Source organism: Pongo abelii, chromosome 12, assembly GCF_028885655.2.
Source record: "Pongo abelii isolate AG06213 chromosome 12, NHGRI_mPonAbe1-v2.0_pri, whole genome shotgun sequence".
Classification (NCBI taxonomy): domain Eukaryota; kingdom Metazoa; phylum Chordata; class Mammalia; order Primates; family Hominidae; genus Pongo; species Pongo abelii.
Genome location: NC_071997.2, coordinates 108,934,826 through 108,961,571, shown reverse-complemented (window position 1 = coordinate 108,961,571; position 26,746 = coordinate 108,934,826). Strand labels below are relative to the sequence as shown.

The 26,746-nt window shown below is 39.6% G+C and overlaps 1 protein-coding gene across 6 annotated transcripts in view; it reads right to left on the bottom strand.

Annotated features, from left to right (window-relative positions):
- Nucleotides 1–26,746, bottom strand: part of ATAD2B (ATPase family AAA domain containing 2B) — a 233,208-nt gene that overhangs the window by 144,073 nt on the left and 62,389 nt on the right. For all 6 annotated transcript variants that reach the window (XR_008522477.2, XM_054548330.2, XM_054548331.2 and 3 more), the window contains exon 13: nucleotides 22,397–22,485. Coding sequence is in view for 5 of the 6 variants with exons in the window: in XM_054548330.2 (XP_054404305.1) it covers nucleotides 22,397–22,485 (89 nt within the window). In the remaining variant the exon portion in view is untranslated. The remainder of the gene's footprint in view (nucleotides 1–22,396; nucleotides 22,486–26,746) is intronic.

Here is a 26,746-nt window from a genome sequence, read left to right as displayed (position 1 = left end):
CCACGCCCAGCTAATTTTTGTATTTTTAGTAGAGTGGGGTTTCACTATATTGGTCAGGCTGGTCTCGAACTCCTGACCTCAGGCAATCCACCTGCCTTGGCCTCGCAAAGTGCTGGGATTACAGACGTGAGCCATGGTACCCGGCTTATCAGTCTTTAATGCTAACAAAATAACTGTAGCATGATTATATTTTAATGCAGGATCAAGTGATTTACAAAAATTATTTTCAAAGGCATTCAGAAAATATAGTAGACACCTAAACCTTGGCAACCAAAAAAAATGGACTTCATCAAAATTAAAAACTTTTTTGCTTCAAAGGATACTATCAGGAAAGTAAAAATATAACCTAAGAATATTTGTAAATCATATATTTGATAATATATATAATGAACAATTACAACTGAACAATTAAACAATACAAACACAAATAATAAAATTTAAAAGTAGGCAAAAGGGCCAGGCGCGGTGGTGCATGCCTATAATCCCAGCACTTTGGGAGGCCAAGGCGGGCAGACTGCTTGAACCCAGGAGTTTGAGATCAGCCTGGGGAACATAGTGAGACCCCCATCTCCAAAAACAAAAAATACTAAAAAAAAAATTAGGCAAAAAATTTGTATAGACATTTCTCCAAAGATGATATACAAAACCACATCAATAGTCATTAAGCATAAGCAAATTAAACCAAATAAGATGCCACTTCAAAACCACCAGGATGACTGTAATCAGACAGACAGATAATTAACAGCTTTTGATGAGGATGTAGAGAACTTGGAACACTCATACACTGACTGATTGGTGGGAATGTAAAGTGATGTTCCTCTTTGGAAAAAGAGTATTGCAGTTCCTCCGTTAAACGTAAGAGTTGCCAAATGATCCAGCAATGTCCACAAAAAAACTTTTACACTAATGTTCACAGCAACACTTTTCATAATAGCCAAAAAAGCGGAAGAAACCCAAATGTCCATCAACTAATAAATAGAATAAATGTGGTATATCCATACAATGGAATAGTATTCCTCAATAAAAATAAATGAAGTACCAACAGCTACAACAACATGGATGAATCTTGAAATCACTTTGCTAAGGAAGCTAGACACAAAAGGCCACATATTATATGATGCCATTTATATAAGATATCCCAAACAGGCAAATCTATAGAAAAAGAAAGTACATTAGAAGTTGCCTAGAGCTTGGAAGGATGAGGGGAAGGATGGGAGTGATGGCTAAAGGGTTTAAGGTTTCTCGGGTGATGAAAATGTTCTAAAATTGACTGTAGTGATGGTTACACAACTTTGTAAATATACTGAAAGTCACTGAACTATGCAGTTTAAATAAGTGAACTGAGCTGGGCACGGTGGCTCACACCTGTAATTCCAGCACTTTGGGAGGCTGAGGCGGGTGGATCGTCTGAGGTCAGGAATTCGAGACCAGCCTGGCCAACACAGTGAAACCCCATCTCTACTAAAACAAAAATGAGCTAGGCGCGGTGACAGGCACCTGTAATCCCAGCTACTTGGGAGGCTGAGGCAGGAGAATCACTTGAACCCAGGAGGTGGAGGTTGCAGTGAGCTGAAATCGCACCATTGTACTCCAGACTGGGTGACAAGAGCGAAACTCCATCTCAAAAAAAAAAAAAAAAAAAAAAAAAGAGTGAACTGTACAGCTGTTATTATGGGGTCCTTGTCAGGGTCGCTTTTCTGACTAGAAACCTCTGTGGCTGGTAGTGCCTCTGCCTCAGTTTTGCTTAGACCTGCTGGGCTCATTCCACCCACTCGACCTGACTGCGCTCGGCTCACACTACCAGCTTGTATCCCATGCCTGCCAGGGGCAAGCCAGGCATGGGGCAGCAAGGGGTGTTTGAGTGAGCAAGTGTGAGGTCCAGCCACTGCGCACAGTCTGGCATGCCAGCTGCTGCACCGGGGCGGACAGCTCCAGGTGTTGGCACAGGTGCTGGTTCTCTGTGAGGCTGTGGCTGGACCAGGCACACTGCAAGCAGCTTCCACAGCTGCCACTGGGGAACGTGGTGGTGCCTGGAAGCTTGGAGACTCCAGGAACTGCAGGGCCCCAAAGTCACAGCCCTGGCTTGGGGAGCTCCCAGGTCTGGGCTCCCTGAAGGGCTGCAGCTCTTCTCTCCTCTTCACTCACAAAATGGCAAGCAAGGGGCATGTTTCAGCCCTCTTTGTATTATAGCTCTTTCAGCCCTGCCATCTGACAGGGCTGAACCCTGTCAGACAAGAACCCGAGTTCTTGTCCTGCATCCAGGAAGAACAAGGTATGCAGACAAATGGAGGGTGAGCAAGGTGAAGAGGAGCTTTATTGAGTGACAGAATAGCTCAGAGGAGATCCTGGAGTGGGCAGCTCCTCTCTACAGGCAGGTCATCATGTTGAGTGTTCAGCTCTCAGCAGAGAGGAGGTCCTGGAGTGGGTAGCTCCTCTCTGCAGCTGGTCATCCTGACATCTGCAGCTCTCAGCAGAGAGGTGGCCCTGGAGGGGGTAGCTCCTCTCTGAAGTTGGTCCTCCTGATGTCCACTTAGCTCTGGCTGAACCAGGGCTTTTATGGGACTCAGAGGGCAGGAAGTACACACCAATTGGTCCATGGGGTGGCCATGGGCAGGCCCAGAAAAGGCACCACAAGTTCCCACTCCAGTCTGTGGGACTGGCAGCCTGGCCAACCTTCAGGCCCTCCCTAGCCTGAAGGTGGGTCTCACCATGGACCCACCCCCTTCTGCCCAGGAGCTTTGTCTGCCTCCTGCTGCCATTCATGGTGCCCAAGCTGTTGGTGCCAAGGGGCACCTGCAGGCCAGTGCCAAGCTGCCCTCAGCCACCCCCTCAGCTTCCCTCCCATGCTCATCGGCACCCAAAGTCTGGAGGGGGCTGAGGCAGCAGGGGGTTGGCATGTAGCACTAACCCCAAGAGTGCGCACAACCAGCCAGGCTGCAACAACACCCAGGCTTGGCCCCAACCTTGCTCCAAAATCGGAGCGGGCGCAGGAGTGGGGAGAGGCCAGGCAGTGGAAGCAGACACCTCTGAGCCTGTGGGGAGAGGGGAGGCCTTCCCAGGCCCCCCAGAGTGCAGGAATGCCAGGCTCCACAGCCATAACTTGGGCAGCTGTAGCTGCACCCGGGAGGGCAGGACCCCTGCCTGCACCCAGGCCCCCGCAAGAGCACAGGGAGGTCCAGGTCCACAGCCACAACTTGGGCGACTGCAGCTGCACCCGGGGAGCTCCCATCCCACTGACTCAAAAGGGGTGGGATTCCCACTTGTCCCCGGCTTCTACCAGCTCCGTGGAATGTGCAGCCCCAGCTACACCTCCCCAGTATAGCAGGCATGATGACGGTGGCCACTCCAGATGGCCTGCCGCTGCCATCACTGTGAACTGTATCTCAATAAAGCTGTTTTTCTTAAAAAGAAAAAATACAGTAGTTTGTTTTTAATAGATAGCAATCTACGGGGGTTTTAAATGTCTGGAAATGTATATGACGTTTAGTTTCTATTATATTAGATTTATATTATCGTTACACCTTTGGACAATTTCTTTAGAATGGCTACCACTTTATGTTCAACTCAAGATTATTTTCTGCATATTTTAGAGTAGTTTTTAAAAAGTATGACTTAAACATTTCTGAATATAAGTGTTTCATGTCTAATTATAACAGAAACTGTAGTTCTAGTAACAATGTTCTTTCTAGTGTTTTCCAACTGCTCTCATTTCTATTCCTTTACTCTTATTGCTAACGCTTGCCTAAAATAACTTCTCCAATATGTTCAACATGTTAAAGAAATCATTCTCCTTCCCAAACACACTGCTCTAGCTGTGTTTCCAAAATCTATAAGCGGAATCAAAATGCTAGATACCCAGTGTATGTGTGAAGGAAGGATGTGTGATTCTTCTTTTCAAAATGAATAACTAAAAATTAGTGACCTAGGTTTCTCATTCAAGATATAAAGGGGGTGGGGAGTACAAGTAGCCTCAAATATAAATTCATATTTAATCTCCAATCTTTCCTTGGTATCTTCCAATTACAGATTGTCATTTCAAGTGTTTGTTGGAATTTATCTGCATTTTTAAGTGTCTTGTAACTGAAAAGTCTTCAGACGATAAAGTCTCAGACATGGCCAGAAACAGAATTACAATCTAACTTAAATTATACCAAAAGTTGTCTTTAAAAAAAAAAAAAAATCTGAATGGCCAACCCTTGGATCAAAATCCTTTAGCAACTCCTATTATGTAGGGAAATTAAAAGTCCAAACTATTTGACACAATATTCAAGGCCTACTTGCTTGTCTCAAATTCTCTCTCCTACACTACCTTCTAAAAGTGTTGTTTCACCTTTCAATACAGATCTAAAATCCAATGAAATGAATTGTGTTGTATGGTGTGTAGAGGACTCCAGGTTTTTTTCCCACCAAAGAGATATCCAATTTTCCCAGCATTATTTATAGAAAAGGTCATCTTTTCCCAACAGCATCTGCACTGCCTCTTTTACCATAAATTAGGAATCCATATGTGTGTGTACTTATTTATGGCTCTGGGCTCCGTTCCATTCATCTATTTGTCTAGTCTTCTGCAATATCAAATTTTCTTAACCCTAAGAGGCCTTAATAACTAGTAGAGCAAGTGCTCCCACCTTATAGAGGAAAAGATAATTGAAAAATATTTCTTTCCATTGATTTAATCTTTAATGTTTGCCAGTCAAGTTTTAATATTTTCTGCATAAATGTAACATGAGACTTCTTAGACTTACTCATAGAAACTTTTTGCTAATGAGATTGCAAACAGTAACTTTTCATTTTTACACAATTACTAGCAACAAAAATACAAAATTTATGTTTATATTGATTGGTCTAACCTTCTTAGCATCTATCTACAGATTGCTTTGCAATTCCTACATACATAATTGCATCATCTACAAATGATAAGAGTACTGTTTTTTCCTCTTCAATATGCATATCTTGTATAGCTTTGTCTTGCCAGACTACACTGACTGCGATCTATAGAACAGTATTGGTCAGAAGTGTTCATAGCAAAACAAACATGCTTGTCATATTCCCCATATTATAAGAAAAGATTTCATGTTTGAACATTAAGTCTGTTTGTTGTAAGTTTTTCTGCAGCTACCTTTAAGGAAATACTTTATATTCCTTGTTCTCTAAGATGAAGACTTTATTATGACTGAATATTGAATTTTATTAAACATTTCTTCCATATCTATTGAGGTGATCATCTTGATTTTTCTCTAATATGAAAATGTGATAAATTAACATTAACTGACTTCCCTCATATTAAATAAACCTTGTATATCTGAAATAAAATCAATTTAGTCATAATATATTATCCTTTTTATATCTTCCTGATGTAAAGCTCTACTAAACTGTTTAGGATTTTTATATACATGTTCACTAGTGAGACTAGTTTCCAATGAATTTCTCATACCAAGTTTTATGAAGGTATAATTGACATACAAAACCCTGCACATATTTAAAGTATACATTTTGATAAGTTTTGAAGTATGTATACCCTGTGAAACCATCACCACAACTAAAATAAGTTAACATATCTATTATGTCCTTCCTCATACTCCTTAGTTCTCCACCCATACTGACCCTCCTTGGCCTCCTTTACCCAACCCCTAGGGAACCATTCATCTGTATTCTGTCACTACAGATTACTTTGCATTACTTAAAATTTTATATACATGGGATCATACAGTAAGTACTCTTTTTATTCCTAGATTCTTGCATTTGGCATATTGTGAGATTCATCCATGTTACTGGTTTGATAATAGTTTATTCTTTTTAATTGCTAAGTAATATTCCATTATATAGATATGCCACAATTTGTTTATCCATTCACATGTTGATGGCCACCTGGATTGTTTTCAGTTCTGGGGTATTACAAAAAACCTGCTATAAACATTGACACACAAGTCACAGAGATTTTCCCCTATGTTTTTTCTAAAAGTTCTCCTTTCACCTCTTAAGCTTAGGCCTTTATGCTCTTAACCTTTGATGTCTAAAAAAACCAAAACATTACATTTTGCATTCCTAATATTGCTTATCTGTCTTCTTCTTATCATGACCAAGCATGCCAGAGGCTTGTCAGTTTTTTCAAAGAACCAACTTTATTAGTTTTTTTCAAAGAACCAACTTTTGGCCTTCTTGATTTCTACTATATCTTTGTTTTTCATTCACATATTGTTGGCTATGATTTTTGTCTTTACAACACAGGTCATTTAGACTTTAGAGCTATAGTTCTTAATTATGAACATAAAATTATCTGCTTTTTGTTATTTTTCTGTTTTACCAAACTTTAGAAAATTAGTTAAAATGTGCTTTAAGGCACATTATATGATCAATTTTCATAAATATGGTATATGTTTGAAAAGAGTGTCCATTCTATATTTGTCTTACATAAGTACGCCCATTAGATCAGATTCCTGAAATGTGGTGGTTCAAATTAATCTATAGAGCATTAAATGATTTTTTTGCTCAGCCTCATCTATCAATTACTGAGAGATGTACAGGATCTCTCCCACAATTATGGTCAATTTGACTCTTCTACTTTGTAGTTCTGTCAATTTTTGTTTTACATAGGTTGAACTATGGTTATTAAGGAATTGCAGATTTTAAATTGTTACTTTTAAGACAGCGTCTCACTCTGTCATCCAGGATGGAGTGCAGTGGCACGATCATGGTTCACTGCAGCCTCGACCACCCAGGCTCAAGCAATCCTCCTACTTCAGCCTCCGGAGTAGGCAGGGCACTGACAGTGATAGGACAGTGATAGGACAGGCATGCACTACCATGCATGGCTATTTTTTTTTTTTTTGTACAGATGGGTTCTCATTATGTTGCCCAGGGCTGGTCTTGAATTCCTGGGCTCAAATGATCCTCCTACCCTTAGCTTCCCAGAGTGCTGGGATTACAGGCATGAGCCACCATGCCCGGCCTAATTGTTATATCTTCTAGTAAACTGAACCTTTTATCATTATAAGATTTCCTTTTTATATGCACAGTAATGCTTTCTGACTTATGGTTTATTTTGTCTAAAATTAATATAGCAATACCAACTGTTAGTATTTACATGATATAATTTTACACTATTTAATGGATTTAACTATTGTGGACATTTCATATAAACAGAATCATACAATATGTGGCCTTTTGTGTCTGGCTTATTCCACATAGCATAATGTCTTCAAGATTCATCCATGGTGTGGCATGTGTCAGCATTTTTCTTTTCTTTTCTTTGTGGAGGGATGGGGTCTCACTTTGTTGCCCAGGCTGGAGCACAGTAGTATTATCACAACACACTACTGCCTTGACCTCCTAGGCTCAAGCAATCCTCCCATCTCAGCCTCCTGAGTAGGTGGGATCAAATACACAGGCCACAACACTCAGCTAATTTTTTTATTATCTGTAGACACAGCATCTAGTTATGTTGCCCAGGCTGATCGCAAACTCCTAGGCTCAAGCAATTCTCCCACCTTGGCCTCCCAAACTGCTGGAATTACAAGCGTGAGCCACCACACCCATCCAGAAATTCATTCCTTTTTAAGGCTGAATAATATTTCACTGTATGGATATATCACATTTCATTTACCTATTCATCAGTTGATGCATATTTGGGTTATTTCTACTTTTGGGCTAGTGTGAATAATGCTGCTATGAATATTTGTTTCTGTGCTATTTTTTTCCACTATTTTACTTTGAACCTTTTTGTATCCTTACATGTAGATGTCTCACTTATAAACAAAACATCATTATATTTTGTTTTTTGCCAATCTGACAATCTTTGTCTTTTAACAAGAACATTTACTCCCCTTATATTTCAGGTCATTATTGATATATTTGGGTTTAAATCTATAATCATATTTTGTGCTATTTTCCCCATTGGTTATATGATTTCCCTCACTTCTCTTCTTGATTGCTTTTGGATTGACTTTTAAAAATTATTCTATTTTCCCCCACTAATAATTTAGGAATTATACATTACGTTTCTACTTTACTAATGATTACTCTAGAAATTCAAACCTGTATACTGGATAACCAAGAGTTCTACTTGCAGGTTATAATAAAGACCCAATCAGAGCACCCCTCAAAAAACAACTACAAAGCCTATGCATTATAATACATGAATATATACCTGACATTTCTGGTGAGTAAACAGAGACAGATCGGTTCTGGTGGGAGTTCATGGTCACTCAGAGAATGGAAACACGGTGGGAGTTCACGGTCACTTGGAGAAGAAAAAGTAAGTTTCCTTCTCTCTAGCTTTTAGTCTGGGACTAACTGCAGTGAGGGGGAGAGAGAATATGCAACAGGGGTTGGGGGGGTGCCTTATTAACTTTTCAGCATAAGAGTCTAGAAAAGAGAAGGTAAGAAGTTATTAAAGAATAAGGGGGACCACAAAAGGGCAAGAGCTAGTAAGGACACCCCAAACTCAGTCTACCCAGATCTCTAGCTGGTCCTGAACAACAAAGCAAGGAGCAGACTCAAAGGATCTAGCTAAAGACAAAAGGTCTGAAAGGAGATCAAAGCTCTCAGTTAAGAAACTGAATGCATTTTAAGCCTAACTCAGAAAATTGTCTCCTAAGAAAAAGGAAATGTGGCTCATAAAATAAAAATAACAGAATCCAGAGTCTCCAAAAACTAACAATAATAATATCCAGGACACAATCCAAAACTGCCCAACAAATTAAGAACCAATAAAAAGAACACATTCTCAAGAGAAAAGAAAACCAAATGGGTCTAACATGAGATAAACCAAATGTTGAAGCTAACATAACAGAATTTTAAGGCAACTATTGTAATGAACCTCAATTAAATAAAATAAAACATGCTTAAATGCATGAAAATCACATTGGAAAAACAGAAACAATGAAAAACAATCAAATGTAAGTCCCAGGACTGAAAAATACAATTTCTGAAATAAAAAAATGTGTTGGATGAACATAACCAAATGGACATGACAAAGCAAAAATAAGTGAAGACTGACTAAAGACAGACAAAAATTATCCAAGGTGAAAACAGAAAAAGACTGAAAATGACAAATTTGTAGACACAAAATCAGAATAAACACAAAGAAAGCCACACAGACGCATGTCATGGCTAAACTGTTGAAAGTAAAAGATACAGAGCAAGATATTGAAAGCCGCAAGAGAAAACCCAAATATTACAAAATGTGGGAACAACAATCTAATTAATGGCTCTCCAATTACAGGCTGTGATGCAGGCAGATGGAATCCTGGCAGAGGCCAGCTAACTCACTAAGTGGAAGAGTCGGAGTTGAGATTCCAGGGAGACCAAGACGACTAGAGTCTACAGGAAAGAGTACCACAGAGGAGACTGCTCCACAGAAAGAAAACTCAGGAAATGTGCACAAAACTCCTCAGCTCTTCAATTAAATACCAATCACTGCATACATGTGATGAAACTACCCAAGGCTTGGGGAAAAAAACACTCAGAAGAACTAGAAATAAGAGTACTCTACACTCACAGAGAGCCAGGAATAGTGCCAGTTCCCACCCGCCAAACTGGTAAACCTCATGATTCAAAGGTCATTGCCCATGAATACACAAAAGGATACTGCATCAGTAGCAGGGAATAATTAGTCCTACACTTAGGGCTACTCAAGATCCATATCACAAATCTTTTTTTTTTGTTTTTGTTTTTTTGAGACAGAGTCTCACTCTGTCACCCAGGCTGGAGTGCAGTGGCGTTATCTCAGCTCACCCAACCTCCACTTCCCAGGTTCAAGTGATTCTCCTGCTTCAGCCTCCCAAGTAGCTGGGATTACAGGCACCTGCCACCATGCCCAGCTAATTTTTTGTATTTTTCGTAGAGGCAAGGTTTCACTATGTTGGCCAGGCTGGTCTCAAACTCCTGACCTCAGGTGATACACATGCCTCGGCCTCCCAAAGTGCTGGGATTACTGGTGTGAGCCACTGCGCCCAGCCGACAAATCTTAAAAGCAAGATTCCAAAGAATCAAACTGTTTTCCAGTTGATTAACTGTGTCTCAAAAGGAAAAAAAAACAAAACAAAACACAACAAAACCACTTCAAGAATATCTACTTACAGTAACATAGCTAGCACTCAACAAGGTAAAAGTTACATCTGGCATCCAATAAATATTGCAAAGCATGCAATGAAACAGGAAAATACAATCCGTAATGAGAAAAATCAATAAAATAAAACTAACCCAGAAATACAGTATTAGAATTGCCAAAGACATTAAAGTAGGCATTATAACTATATTCCAGATATTGAAAAGTTCTATATGTATACGTATAGATGAAAACAAAAACATGAGGCAAAAACATAATGAATAGGATTAATAGCAGATTAGACATTTCAAAAGAAAAGATAAGTGAACTAAAAGTCACAGCAACAGAAACTAACCAAAATGAAACACAGAAAAGATAATTTAAAGCAAAATTAACAAAGTTTCAGCAAACTATGGGATAACATCAAGAAACTTAACATATGTGTAATTAGAGGCCCAAAAGGAAAGAGGAGACAGGAGGTGGGGAGGACAGAAAAAATAATGAAGAAATAGTGGCCAAAAACTTTACAAGTTTGATGAAAAACACACCCAAGAAGCTCAATCCAAGAATGAGAAAAGGGGAGAAAACTCCACCAAGATATATCATTAAATTGCACAAAACCAGTGAAGGAAAAAAAAACTAAACATAGCCAGAAAAAAGATACATTACATACAAAGAAACAAAAATAGAAATAAAAGCAAAATTCATTACTGAAGCAATACAAATGAGAAGAAGGAAGACCAACATCTTTAAAGTACGGAAAGAAAAAGAAAAAAGTGTCAACTTCAAATTTTATACCCAGAGAAAATACTCTTCAAAAACAAAGGCTAAGTTCTCAAAAAGTTAAACATATAACTACCATCCTGCCTAGCAGTTTCACTCATCTCTACCCAAGAGCAATAAAAAATATATGTTCTACACAAACACTTGCATTGAACGTTCACAGTAATATTCATAGTAGCCCAAACTGGAAACAACCTAAATGTCCATCCAGTGTGTTGTATAGCCATACAATAAGAATACTGTTCAGCAATAAAAAAGAACAAAATACTGACCCATATTATATCATGGATGTTCCTCAAAACCATTATACTTAGCAAAAAAAAAGCCAGACACAAGAAACCACATAGTATATGATTTTAATAATACAAAATGTCTAGAAAAGGCCAATCTATACAGAGATTAGATTAGCGGTTGGCTGTGGGCAGGAAAAGGAATTTACTGTAAATGGGCATGCTGGATTTTTTTTTTTTTTTGAGACAGTGTCTCACTCTCTCACCCAGGCTAGAGTGCAGTGGCACAATCAAACCACACTGCAGCCTCGACCTCCCGGGCTCAAGCAATCCTCCCACCTCAACCTCCCGAGTAGCTGAGACCACAGGCATGCACCACCACACCCAGCTAATTTTTGCAGTTTTTGTAGAGACTGGGTTTCACTATGTTGGCCAGGCTGGTCTCAAATTCCTGGGCTCAAGCGATCTGCCTGCCTCGGCCTCTCAAAGTGCTGGAATTACAAGCAAGAGTAACTGCACCCCACCTCATGCTGGATCTTATTAGGGGTAGAAAGATGTTCTAAAATTGATTTATATCAATAGTTGTACCACTTTGTTGAGGTACTCTAAAAATTACTAAACTATACACTTAAAATGAGCAGATTTTATGACACATAAATATACCTCAATAAAGCTGTTTTGGCCAGACGCAGGAGGGTGAGGCGGGCAGATCGCTTGAGCCCAGGAGTTTGAGACTAGCCTGGGCAACATGGTGAAACTTTATCACTACTAAAAATTCAAAAAGTGGCTGGGCGCGGTGGCTCAAGCCTGTAATCCCAGCACATTGGGAGGCCAAGGCGGGCGGATCACAAGGTCAGGAGTTCGAGACCAGCCTGACCAATATGGTGAAACCGTGTCTCTACTAGAAATGAAAAAATTAGCCAGGCGTGGTGGTACACGCCTGTAGTTCCAGCTACTTTGGAGGCTGAGGCAGGAGAAACTTGAACCTGGGAGGCGGAGGTTGCCGTGAGCAGAGATTGCGCCACTGCACTCCAGCCTGGGCGACAGAGTAAGACTCCATCTCAAAAAAAAAAGTTAGGTGGGTACAGTGGCACACACACCTGTGACCCCAGCTATTTGGGAGGCTAAGGTGGGAGGATCAGTCGAGGCTGCAGTGAGCCATGATCACACCACTGCACTACAGCCTTGGTGAAGGGAATGAGACGCTGTCTCAAAAACAAAGCTGTTTTTGTTTTTGTTTTTGTTTTTAAAAAAAAATGTGCTTTCAGCCAGGTGTGGTGGCTCATGCCTGTAATCCCAGCACTTTGGGCGACCGATGCGGGTGGATCACGAGGTCAGGAGTTCAAGATCCGCCTGGCTAATATGGTAAAACCTCATCTCTATTAAAAAAAAAAAATACAAAAATTAACCAGGTGTGGTGGCAAGCACCTGTAGCCCCAGCTACTCGGGAGGCTGAGGCAGGAGAATCACTTGAACCCAGGAGGCGGAGGTTGCAGTGAGCCGAGATCGCACCACTGCACTCTGACCTGGGCAACAGAGTGAGACTTCATCCCAAAAAAAAAAGTGTTTTCAGATATGGAAAAGCCAAAAGAACTTGTCACTTGCAGGCCCACACTGTAAGAAACGTATGCATAAAGAAACTGATACTAACTGGAAATATGAACATCTACAAAAGGATAGAGAGCACCAGAAATGGTAAGTATAAAAAATATTTAAGATATTTTCATTTACATTTCTTCAAAAGTTTTTAAAGTTTTAAAAATAAAATGTATAAGGCCAGGCACAATGGCTCACACCTATAATCCCAGCACTTTGGTAGGCCAAGGCAGGCGCATCACTTGCAGTCAGGAGCTCAAGACCGTGTCTCTATTAAAAATACAAAAATTAGCCAGGCATGGTGGCATGCACCTGCAATTCCAGCTACGCAGGAGGCTCAGGCAGGAGAACTGCTTGAACTCGGGAGGCAGAGGTTGCAGTGAGCCGAGACTGTGCCACTGCACTCCAGCCTGGGTGACAGAGTGAGACTCTGTCTCAAAAAATAAAAAATGTATGACAATAGCACAAACCTCAGGAGAAGAAAAATGTAAGTATACTATTTCAAGGTTCCCATATTATGTGTGAAATGGCCTATCATCAATTGAAGGTAGATGGTTACAAGTTAAAGACATATACCATAAACCCTAAAGTTACTATGAAAATAATAAACAGTAATGGCTAATAAGCCAGCAATGGAAACAAACTGGAATCATAAAAAATATTCAACTAATCCAAATGAAGGTGGAACAATAGGAAAAGGGAAACAAGAAACAGATAGGCTAATAGAAAATCATCTAGATGATAAATTTAAACCTAACCATATCAATAATCACACTAAATGTATAAGTGTCCATTTTGAACGAAATGTATTTTCATTGTCTTGATTGTAGTTATGGCTTCACAAGTATATATGTATGTTAAAACCTTCCAAGTTTTACTCTTTATCAATGTCAATATTGTGTACATATATATAGTATATATTTTATGTCAATTATACCTCAATAAAGCTCTTTTTAAAAGTCAATAGCAAAATTGAGACTCTAAAAAAAAACTTTCAAAGTTTCAAAGTGTTTTTTAAAAAGGCAAAAAAGAAACAGAAGAAGAGAACAGCAGACACAAATAGAAAATGGAAATGAAATGATCCCCAATTCAAATATATCAATAATTACATTAAACATTGACTAAACAGTCAAATTAAAATTAACAGACAATGCAATTAAGAAAATAAGACCCAACTTTATAGTCTATGAACAACACAGGTTGAAAGCAAGTTAATGGCAAAAAATATACCACACAAACAGCATGAAGTCTAGAATAGGTGAATTATTATCTGATAAAAATAGATTTCAAAATTAAGTGTATTACGAGATAAACATGGACATTTCATAATATAAGAAAGCAACATCAACATAAAGATGCAATAAATGTGTATGAAACTAATATAAAATTTCAAAATATGTGAGACAAAAACTGGCAGAATTAAAGGGACAAAGAATTCATCATAGCTGGACATTTTAACATATTTGTCTCTGCAATCAATAGAATTAGACCTAAACATCTGTAAGAAAAACAAAGAGGCCAGGCACAGTGGCTCACGCCTGTAATCCCAGCACTTTGGGAGGTCGAAGCAGGCAGATCACTTGAAGTCAGGAGTTCAAGATCAGCCTGGCCAACATGGTGAAACCCCATCTCTACAAAAATACAAAAATTAGCTGGCCGTGGTGGTGCATGCCTGTAATCCCAGCTACTCAGGAGGTTGAGGCAGAAGAATCACTTGAACCTGGGAGGCGGAGGTTGCAGTGAGCCAGACAGAGCCACTGCACTCCAGCCTGGGTGACAGAGTGAGACTCCGTCTCAAAAAAATAAAACCCCACAAAAGAGTCTCCATAACACTATTAATGCCTTGTCTTATTTTATATTTATAGAACAATATACCATAAATAGCAGAATACAAATTCACAGGACACACTGGGACATAAAGGAGAATGCAATAAATTTAAAAATGACTTTAATACAAAAAAATTAGCTGGGTGTGGTGGCATGCCTCTGTAGTCCCAGCTACTCAGGAGGCTGAGGCAGGAGAATGGCCTGAACCCGAGAGGTGGAGCTTGCAGTGAGCGGAGATCGCGCCACTGCACTCCAGCCTAGGCAACAGGAGCGAGACTCCCTCTCAAAAAAAAAAAAAAAAGACTTTAAGAGTTATGATCTCTAGATCACAATAAAACTAAATTAGAAGTAAATAACAATAAAATAATCAGGAAAAATAACCACAGCTATTTGTAAATTAAATACACATCTAAATTAAATACACAATGACTGTGTCAAAGAAAAAATGACAAGAGGAATTGGAAATTATTTTGAACTGAATGACAGTGAATACATGTCAAAAACTGTGGGATGTAGCTAAAGCATTGCTCAGAGGGAAATTTACAGGTGTCAATGCCTATATTAGAAAAAAAGAAAAGTTTCAATCAATTTCTAAGCTTCCATCTTAATCTGAAAAACGGAATTAAATTAAAAACAAACAGAAAAGACTTGGGAGACCTGAAATACATACTGCTATATAAAAGAAGCCAATCTGAAAAAACTACATACTGTTTGATTCCAACTATATGACATTCTGGAAAAGGCAAAATTATGGAGATAGTGAAAAGATCAGTGGTTGATGGGGAAAGAGGGAGGGCTCTGCAGGGCAGAAGAGAAGGGGGGATGAATGAATAGAGGATTTGGGGGAAGTGAAAATATTCTGTATGATACTGTAAGAGCAGATACGTGTCATCACACATTTGTTGAAACCATAAAACTGCCTGCTATGAATGGAATGTTTCTATTCCCCTAAAATTCATACACTGAAACCTAATCACCAATGTAATGCTGTTAAGAGGTATTAAGAGTTAAGAGCTAAGGTGTTAAGAGTGTTAAGAGGTGGAACCTTTGGGAGGTAATTAGGACACAAGGGCAAAACCCTCATAAAGAGGATTCCTGACTTCATAAAAGAGACCTGAAAAAGCTAGCTGGTCTTTTCTACCATTTAAGGACACAAGAGAAGTCATCAGAACCAGAAAGCAGGTCCTCATCAGACACTAAATCTGCTGGCACCCTGATCTTGGACATCCCAGCCTCCAGAAATATGATAAATAATGTTCTGCTATTTCTAAGCTATCCAGTTTTATAGAGATTTTTTGTTTTCCGAGACAGGGCCTCACTCTCTCACCTAGGCTGTAGTGCGGTGGCACGATCGTGGCTCACTGCAACGTTGACCTCCCTAGGCTCAAGTGATCCTCTCATGTCAGCCTCCCAAGTAGCTAGGACCAGAGGCACACCACACCCAACTAACTTTTGTACTTTTAGTAGAGACAGGGTTTTGCCACATTGCCCAGGCTGGTCTCAAACTGCTGAGCTCAAGACATCCACTGTCCTTGGCCTCCCAAAGTGTTGGGACTACAAGTGTGAGCCACTGTGTCCAGTCATGAATAGTCTATTTTTAAGACCATTTGTTAGAGCAGTTTTAGGTTAACAGCCAAATTGAGAAGGAAATACAGAGACTTTTCATACGTCCCTCGCCTGCCCCTTCATATGTATACCCATGCCCCAACAGAGTGGTGCATTTATTTCAACTGATGAACCCACAATGACACACCACAATCTACCAAGTCCACAGTTTACATTAAGGTTCACACTTGATGATATACATTCTATGGGTTTGGACAAACATATAATGACATGGATCCACTCTTACAGTATAACACAGACTATTTTCACTGCCCTAAAAAATCTTTTATACTCTGCCTACAAATCCCCCTCAGTCTACTAATTTTTAAAATCATAAGAAAAAAGGTAGTATAAAATTGGAAACAAAAATAATAGTGGAAAATCTATGAAAACAGAATTTGTCTCTTTGGGGGAGAAAGGACCAATAAAATTGATAATCCTCTAGCCAGAGTAATCAAGAAAAAAAAAAAGAGAAAACACAGGTTATCACCATCAGGAATGAAAAGAATATTACCGCAGACTATTTAGGCATTAAGGAGATAACAGAATAGTAGGAAAAAATGTATGTAAATTTCATGACTTAGGTGAAATGAACAAATTCCTTTAAAGATAAACTACCAAACTAACAAAACTGACCTAAGAATAAATAGAAAACTTGAACAGCCCTGTATCAACTGAAGAAATTTAACTTGTAATCAAAAACCTTTCCATAAACAAAACTCCAGGCCCAGGTATTTTCACTGGTGAATTCTCTCAAACACTTAAGAAATGAATAACATCAAACTTACACAAACACTTTCAGAAAACAGAGAAAGAGGGAATGCCATCTCATCTATTTTTTTTTTAAGAGACAGGGTCTCACTATGTTGCCCAGGCTGCTCTTGCACTCCTAGACTCAAGAGATCCTGCTGCCTCAGCCTCTCAAAGTGGTGGGATTACAGGCATGCACCATCACACCCAGTGTATATCTCAGCTAATACACATCAAAATTACCTGATTCCAAAACCAGATGCAGATATTTTAAGAGTAATTACAGATCAAAATCTCATTAATACAGATAATAAAATACTTTCTATATTAGCAAGTTGAATCCAATAATTTTTTAGAAAGACAGCATATCATGAGCAAGTGAGGTTTATTATAAGAATGCAAAGTTAATTTAATATCTAAAATTCAGGCCAGGCGCAGTGGCTCACACTTGTAATCCCAGCACTTTGGGAGGCCAAGGCAGGTGGATCACCTGAGGTTAGGAGTTCAAGACAAGCCTGACCAACATGGTGAAACCCCGTCTCTACTAAAAACACAAAAATTAGCCGGGCATGGTGGCAGGCGCCTGTAATGCCAGGTACTCAGGAGGCTGAGGCAAGAGAATCACTTGAACCAGGAGGTGGAGGTTGCAGTGAGCCGAGATCACGCCATTGCACTCCAGCATGGGCGACAGAGCGAGACTCCATCTCCAAAAAAAAAAAAAAAAAAAAAATCTAAAATTCAATCAAAATAATGCTCTACCTTAATAGAATACAGGAGAAAAGCCATATGATCAATTCAAAAGAGACAGAAAAAAAATATGTTACAAAGTTCGGTACTCTATCCCAGTAAAATAAACTCTCACAGCAAACTAGGAATATAGTGGAAATCCCTCAATGTAATAAAGGGCACCTAGGAAAAACTTAGTTAAAATCACATTCAACGATAAAAGTCTCAATGTTTTATAGCCAATGAAGAAACCAGGCAGTGATTTCCATTATCACCATTATTATTCAACTGTGAATTCTAGCCAAAGAAATAAGAAAAAGAAATAAAAGACATAGATTGGAAAGGAAGAAGTAGAAGTACCTTTATTTGAAGATAAGGTATATGTATAAAACCGTAAGGAAACCACAAAATAGCTAATAGAACTAACAAATGAATTTAGCAAGGTTGTGGATACAAAGTCTATAAACTCAGTTGTATTTTTATAAACCAGCAGTAGGCAATTAGAAAATAAATTTTCTTTTAAAACTCCATTCACATTAAATGAACAATAAAGTATTCAGGGATGCATTAAACCAAAGATGCCTAAGATCCTTATGCTAAAAACCATAAGACACAGGAAAAGGAAATTAAAGAATACCTAAATAAATGAACAGAATTACCATGTTCATAGACTGAAAGACAAATAAGGATGCAATTCTTCCCAAATAGATCAAAGGATTAAATGCAATCCCAAATAAATCCCAACAGTCTTTTCTAAAGAAACTGACAAGAGGCTTTAGAAATGTATATGGAAAGATAACAGACAACTACAACAATTCTGAAAAAGAACAAATTTGGAGGACTTATACTAAAACGAACTAATGTAATGCTACATTAATCAAGACAGAGGTATAAGGATAGACCTGTAGATCAATGGAATCAACTAACAAATCTAGGAATAGACACACATTTACATGGTCAATTTTTGTCAAAGACGTGCCAAGAAATTTAACAAAGTAAACTATTCAATATATGGTTCTGGAACAAATGAGTATCTGTATAAAAAAATAGGCTGGTCATGGTGGCTCATGCCTGTAATACCAGCTCTTTGGGAGGCCGAGGCAGGAGAATCACCTGAGGTCACGAGTTCGAGACCAGCCTGGCCAACATGATGAAACATCATCTCTACTAAAAATACAAAAATTCGCCAGGCGTGGTAGCACACACCTGTAATCCCAGCTACTCAGGAGGCTGAGGCACAAGAATCGCTTGAACCTGGGAGGTGGAGGCTACAGTGAGCTGAGATCACACAACTGCACTCCAGCCTGGGAAACAGAGTAACACTTCGTCTCAAAGAAAAAAAAGAATACCTGTATTAAAAAAATAAACTTCAGTCCATACTTTAACTACTACAAAAATTAACTTAAACCTTCACCTCTTACTGATATACAAACATTAACTTAAAATGAATCATTGACTTAAATATTAAGAGCTAACACTGGCTGGGAACAGTGGCTCATGCCTGTAAGCCCAGCACTTTGGGAGGCCGAGGTGGGTGGATCACCTGAGGTCAGGAGTTCTAGACCAGCCCGGCCAATATGGTGAAACCCCACCTCTACTAAAAATACAAAAATTAGCCAGGCGTGGTGGCAGGCACCTGTAATCCCAGCTACTCGGGGGGCTGAGGCAGGAGAATCGCTTGAACCTGGGAGGCGGCGGTTGCAGTGAGCCAAGATCGTGCCATTGCACTCCAGCCTGGGGCACAAGAGCGAGACTTCGTCTCAAAAAAAAAAAAAGCTAACACTATTAATATTTTTAAAGAAAACATCCAAGAAAATTATTGCCACACTTATTTGGGCAATGTTTCTCAAGCAGAACACAAAAGGCACAGATAAATTTTTTAAATCTATATGGTGGCTTTATCAAAATTAAAATCCTGACTCTTCAAAAGTCCTAACTAAGCAAACAAAGATACAAGCCAGAACACTGGAAAAAAATTTCAAAACAAAGACTGGGCCAGGGGTATTGTCTCATGCCTGTAATCCCAGCACTTTGGGAGGCCACGGCAGGCAGATCACTTGAGGTCAACAGTTCGAGACCAGTCTGGCCAACATGGCAAAACCCTGTCTCTACTAAAAATACAAAATTAGCCGGGCGTGGTGTGGTGGCACACACCTGTAATCCCAGCTACTTGAGAGGCTGAGCCAGGAGAATCGCTTCAACGCAGGGTGCGGAGGTTGCAGTGAGCTGAGATCGCACCACTGCGCTCCAACAGGGCAACAGAGCAAGACTCTGTCTCAAAAAAAAAAAAAAAAAAAAATACAAGGACTACAACACAACAAGACACACAATCTAATTTCTAGTTTTAAAAAATGGCGCAAAAGATTTACAGACATTTCACAAATGAAAATATATAAACGGGCAATAAACACAAAGATGCTCAATATTATTGGATTAATATTAAAGCTTAATATTATTTGTATTACTATTAATGCAAATTAAATCCATTACTGTATACCCACTAGGACGGCTAAAGTTAAAGACAGTTAACACCACCAATTGTTGGCAAGGATGAGGAACAACTCAAATTATCATACGTTATAGGAAAATAAAAATGGTAAAACCACTTTGGAAAGCAGTACAGTGTTACCTTAGAAACTTAAACACACATTTACCATAGGCTCCAGAAATTCCTCTCTCAGGGATTTACCTAACAGAAAAGAAAACATGTCCACACAAAAACTTGTGGAGACGCTTTGAGAGGCCAAGAGGGAGGGCTCGCTTGAGACTAGGTGTCAGAAACCAACCAGGGAAACATAGCGAGACTCCGTCTCTACAAAAAACACAAAAATTAGCCAGGTGGGGTAGTGCATGCCTGTAGTTCTAGCTACTCAGGAGGCTGAGGCAGTAGGATCACTTGGGCCTAGAAGTTTGAGGTTACAGTGAGCTATGATCACACCATTGCACTCCAGCCTAGGTAAGAGAATGAGATCCAGTCTCTTAAAAATGCTTCGGACCAGCCAGGCATGGTGGCTCATGCCTGTAATTCCAGCACTTTGGGAGCCTGAGGCGGGTGGATCACAATGTCAGGAGTTCATGACCAGCCTAGCCAATATGGTGAAACCCAGTCTCTATTAAAAATACAAAAAAAATAGCCAGGCGTGGTGGCACATGCCTGTAATCCCAGCTACTTCGGAGGCTGAGGCAGGAAAACTGCTTGAACCCGGGAGGCAGAGGTTGCAGTGAGCCAAGATCCCGCCACTGCACTCTAGTCTGGGCGACAGAGTGAGACTCCATCTCACAAAAAAAAAAAAAAAAAAAGCTTCAGACCAGAATTATTTTAAACTTGGGATATTTTTCAGATTTTGGAATATTTGCATTATATTTACCAGTGGAGCTTCCTGAATCCCAAAATCCAAAACTGAAAAAGCTTTGATGAGCATTTCCTTTGAGTGTCACGTGAAAATTCAAACAGTTTCAAATGTTGGAACATTTCAGATTTCAGATTTTTGGATTTGGGATGGTCAACCTGTAGCAGGTTGAGCATTATCATAATAGCTAAAAATAGAAGCAAAACAAATCTCCCATCAGATGGTAGATTGAAAAATAAATAGTAGTATACACACACACACATATACATTAAGGAATACTACTGAGGAGTGAAAAAGAATAAAATATTAGCATACATGACATCGAGGCCAGACACAGTAGCTCACACCTATAATCCCAGCACTTTGGGAGGCTGAGGCAGGCGGATCATTTGAGGTCAGGAGTTCAAGACCAGCCTGGCCAACATGGTGAAATCTCATCTCTACTAAAAATACAAAAATTAGCTGGGCATGGTGGTAGACGCTTATAGTCCCAGCTACTCAGTAGGCTGAGGCAAGAGAATCACTTGAGCCCAGGAGGCAGAGGTTGCAATGAGCAGAGATTAACCCACTGCACTTCAGCCTAGGTAACAAAGTGAGACTCCGTCTCAAAAAAAAAAAAAAAAAAACATGACATGGAGAAATTTCAAAGCATTATGCTACTGCCATGAGCAGTGGCTCAAGCATGTAATCCCAGCACTTTGGGAGGCGGAAGCAGGCAGATCACTTGAGGCCAGGAGTTCAAGACCAGCCTAGCCAATACGGCGAAACCCCATCTCTACTAAAAATATAAAAATTAGCCAGGCATGGCAGCACATGCCTGTAATCCCAGCTACTTGGGAGGCTGAGGCATAAGAATCACTTGAACCCAGGAGGTGGAGGTTGCAGTGAGCCGCGATTACGCCAGCCTGGGTAACAGGGTGAGACTCTGTCTCTAAAAAAAAAAACCAAAAAATTATGCTAAATTAGGATGAGAAAACTTTTTCTGTAAAAGGTCAGATAGGCTGGACACAGTGGCTCACGCCTGTAATCTCAGCACTTTGGGAGGCTGATTGGGGAGGATGGTTTGAGGCCAGGAGTTGAAAACCAGCCTAGGCAAGAGAGCAAGACCTTGTCTCTAAAATAAATTAAAAAAAAAAAATTAAAAGCCCACATAGTAAATGTTTTAAACTTTGCAACGCATTCGGTCTATCACAGCTGCTCAATTCTACTCTTGTAGCACGTAAGAAACCACATGCAATGCTTAAGGAATGAACACGGTTGTATTCCAATATAACTTCATTTACAAAAACACACAGAGGCCTGGATTTGGCTCACAGGCTGTGGTGTGCTGACCCCTGTACTAAGAGAAAGAAGTAGTCCTCACAGACACAGATTGTTTTAAATTTCTTTGTAAGCCTCATAGCACTTACCTAAGGGCTAAGGCTAACTACCAAGTCAATGCGTAAAAAAGAAATCAAGATAATCAGATAAGGAAAAATTACCTGTGGATCTGATCTTGTCTGCTAGAGCGAACTGGAGCTAATCCATCTATTTCATCAAAAAATATTATAGAAGGTCTCATCAAATATGCCTAGTAAGAAGAAAACAAATAATATTTATTGTATTTGTTTTCATTTTTAAAATTTATTATATTTTCTTAATAGGTAATAAAAGCAAATGGTACAACATGCAGCATGTATGAAGGAGCATATAGCAAAGAGGAAATCTTACCACCCAGTTTCCAACAACCATGTCTCCTCCAGTAAGCAACTACTGTTTTCAGTTTGTTTATTCTTCCATACATACTTATACACAAACCAAAGTGTATTTTTTTTTTTTTTTTTGAGACAGATTCTCGCTCTGTCACCCAGGCTGAAGTGCAGTGGCACGATCTCGGCTCACTACAAGCTCCGTCTCCCGGATTCACGCCATTCTCCTGCCTCAGCCTCCTGAGTAGCTGGGACTGCAGGCGCACACCGCCACGCCCGGCTAATTTTTGTTGTATTTTTTAGTAGAGACAGGGTTTCACCATGTTAGCCAGGATGGTCTCGATCTCCTGACCTCATGATCTGCCCGCCTCGACCTCCCAAAGTGCTGGGATTACAGGCGTGAGCCACCACACCCGGACACCAAAGTGTATTTTTTAAACACGCATGATAGTATACCATACACATTCTTTTTATTTATTTATTTTAGGTTTTATTTATTTATTTATTTATTTTTTGAGACAGAGTCTTGCTCTGTCGCCCAGGCTGGAGTACAGTGGTACAATCTTGGTTCACTGCAACCTCCGCCTCCTAGGTTCAAGTGATTGTCCTGCCTCAGCCTCCCGAGTAGCTGGGATTACAGGCATGCACCACCATACCTGGCTAATTTTTGTATTTTTAGTAGAGATGGGGTTTCATCATGTTGGCCAGGCTGTTCTCACACTCCTCACCTCAGGTAACCACCCACCTCAGCCTCCCAAAGTGCTGGGATTACAGGCGTGAGCCACCGCACTCAGCCTACATATTCTTTTTATATAACAATGTATGTTGTTAAGTAATTTCCATATACTTAAGACCTGTCTCATTCTTTTTTTTTTTTTTTTTCTTCAGACAGGGTCTTACTCTGTCACTCAGGCTTGAGTGCAGTGGCATGATCACAGCTCACTACAACCTCAAATGCAAACAATCCTCTTGCTTCAGCCTCCAGAGTACCTGGGACTACAGGCAGGGACCAACACGCCCAGCTAATTTTTAAGTATTTGGAGAGATGGGTTCTCGCTATGTTGCCCAGGATGGTCTCAAACTCTTGGGCTCAAGTGACCCTTCCACCTCAGCCCTCCAATGTGCTGGGATTACAGGTCTGAGATACTGTGTCCAGCCTGCCTCATTCTTTTTCAACAGCTATATGATGTCCCACCGTATGGATGTGCCACAGTTAAACCTGTCCCCTTCTTATGGATACTTAGGCTGTTTTCAATATTTTTCTATTAGCAACAATATTGTAACAAATAACAGTAAATAAATAACTGTATTTATCATTTCATATGAGTACAAACATATTAATATAATAAATCCTAAAAGTAGAACCACTGGCTCAAAAGGCATGTGTCATTTCTAATCTAGTTAGATATTTGCAAATTGCCATCCACTGAAGTACCATTTTACCCTCTAACCAGCAATATTTAAGGATGCTCACCAGCAATGTATTATCAAACTTATTGACCTTTGCTAATTTTTTAGAATAAAGAATGTTATCTCATTTTATTTTCAATTCTTATTTATAAGTAAAGATGAATACATTACATATCCGTAAAAGTCATTTATATTGCTTTTCCTATGCTGCCCATTACTTCACAAGATCACTACTCTTTTGCTTAGTGAGTTCTAGAAGCTATTTATTTATTTATTTATTTTTAATTTTTGAGACAGGTCTCACTCTCTCACCCAGGCTGAAGTTCAGTGACGTAATCACAGCTCACCTCAGCCTCCACCCACCAGCTCAATCAATTCTCCCGCCTCAACCTCCTAAGTAGCTAGGACTACAGGTCCATGCCAACACACTTGGCTAATTTTTGTATTTTTATAGAGGCAGGGTTTCACCATGTTGCCCAGGCTTATTTATTTATTTTAAAGGTGAATGCTCTGTCTGTAAAAGGAAATGCAAATATTTTTCTGCAAAGAGTATCATTTATCTTTTGAGTTAGTATTGCTATGGTTTGAGTTTGTCCCCTCCAAAACTCATGTTGAAATTTAATTGCCGGTCGGGCTTGGTGGCTCATGCCTGTAATCCCAGCACTTTGGGAGGTCGGGACAGGCGGATCTCTTGAGGTCAGAAGTTCGAGACCAGCCTGGTCAACATGGTGAAACCCCGTCTCTACTAAAAACACAAAAATTAGCCACGCGTGGTTGGGGGGCGCCTGTAATCCCAGCTACTCGGGAGGCTGAGGCATGAGAATCGCTTCAACCCAGGAGGCAGAAGTCGCAGTGAGCCGAGATTGTGCCACTGCACTCCAGCCTGGGTGACAGAGCAAGACTCAGTCTCAAAAAAAAAAAAAAGAAATTTAATTGCCATTGTGACAGGTATTGGGAGGTGGGACCTTTAAAAAGTGTGTAGGTCTTGAGGCCTCCACCCTCATAAATGGACTAATGTGGCTGACATCTAAGGAGTAGATTTATTATTGTGAGAGTGGGTTCGCCCCCATCTTGTACATTCTCTCTCTCTCTCTGTGCCCTTCTGCTACGTGACGCTGTCTTCTGTCATGTTATGACACAGCAAGAAGGCACTGACCAGATGCCTTGATTTCGGACTTCCTCATCTCCAGAACTATGAGTCAATAAATTTCTGTTCATTCTAAATTATGCAGTCTGTGATCTTCTGCTCTAATAGCACAAAACAAAAAATAGGTATTTTGTTGCCATGCAGAATCTTAAAAGTTCTTTTATGTGCTAGATCTTTCCTTACATAGTTAGACCTCCCTACTCTGAGATTATAAACAAAATTCTCCCATGTTTTCATCTGGTACATTTGCAGTGTCATTTTTCTCACTTAAGCATTAGATCTAGAAAGAATTTGATTTAAGATGAATGAATATTAGATAACAAATGAGAAGTTTTTATCATATAATTTACTCAAATTTATGTGGCTTATGTTTCAAAATTAAAGGAAACTCTCAGTTCACAGGAAGGTCAGTTTACTAAGGAAGAGATATGAATTTTCCATTTCTCCTGACTGATATGCACTAAACTTTAATGTTTCCTAATAATTTGAAATGAAAGACAATTCAGGCTGGGCATGGTAGCTCACGCCTGTAATCCCAGCACTTTGGGAAGCCAAGGCAGGTGGATCACCTGAGGTCAGGAGTTCCAGACTAGCCTGGCCAACACGGTGAAACCCTGTCTGTACTAAAAATACAAAAACTAGCTGGGCCTGATGGCAGGTGCCTATAATCCCAGCTACTTGGGAGGCTAAGGCAGGAGAATCACTTGAACCCAGGAGGTGGAGGTTGCAGTGAACCAAGATCACGCCATTGCACTCCAGCCCGGGCGACAAGAGCGAAACTCCGTCTCAAAAAAAAATAATAATAATTCAACCACAAGATAGGGGTTTTGGGGAAAAAAAGTTTAAAGAACTGGAATTATGGCCCAGTGCAGTGGCTCACACCTGTAATCCCAGTGCTTTGGGAGTGTTGATCATTATTTTCATATACATGAAACAAACAACCGCTGTCTTTTTTTTTTTTTTTTTTTTTTTTTATAACTACACACTCACAGAATTGCAAAAAGGAGGTAGGGCATATTATGTGCCAGTCACTGTGATAAATATTTTGTGTCTTCTCAGTGAAATCTCATAATAGTCTAGTAAGATAGGTATTCTTTCTACCACTGCACAAAAGAGGCTACTAAAGATTAAATGTTTTGATTTACTTAATGTTATATTCAATGGTAAAGATAGATACAAACATTTTTCTGACACAGAAGGCCACTCTCTTAGCCAATACACTGTAGTGCCTTCATTTCATTTAGTGTATAGACCATATCCTTAACTTAGGAATGCAGAATCTTTCATTAAAAAAAAAAAAAAAAATCAGGATTACCAGCAATTTTCTTAAAAAATAAAGCAAACATTTCAACTACTCCTACCCACCAAGAAAACTATGAAACAGAAATAAAATAAATTTAGACAAAAGGAGTAGCATGATTTATGCTATGGTTTTAAATAAAACCAAGAGGCATCCCTAGCCCCAGTATGAAATGGCTACAAAAGTATAACTTTAAAATTTTTAAATTAAATCATTGAATAATATGCCAGCATTGCCAAGCCAATTCTTCCTTCATCTATAAATGTTTATATTTTTATTGTTTAAT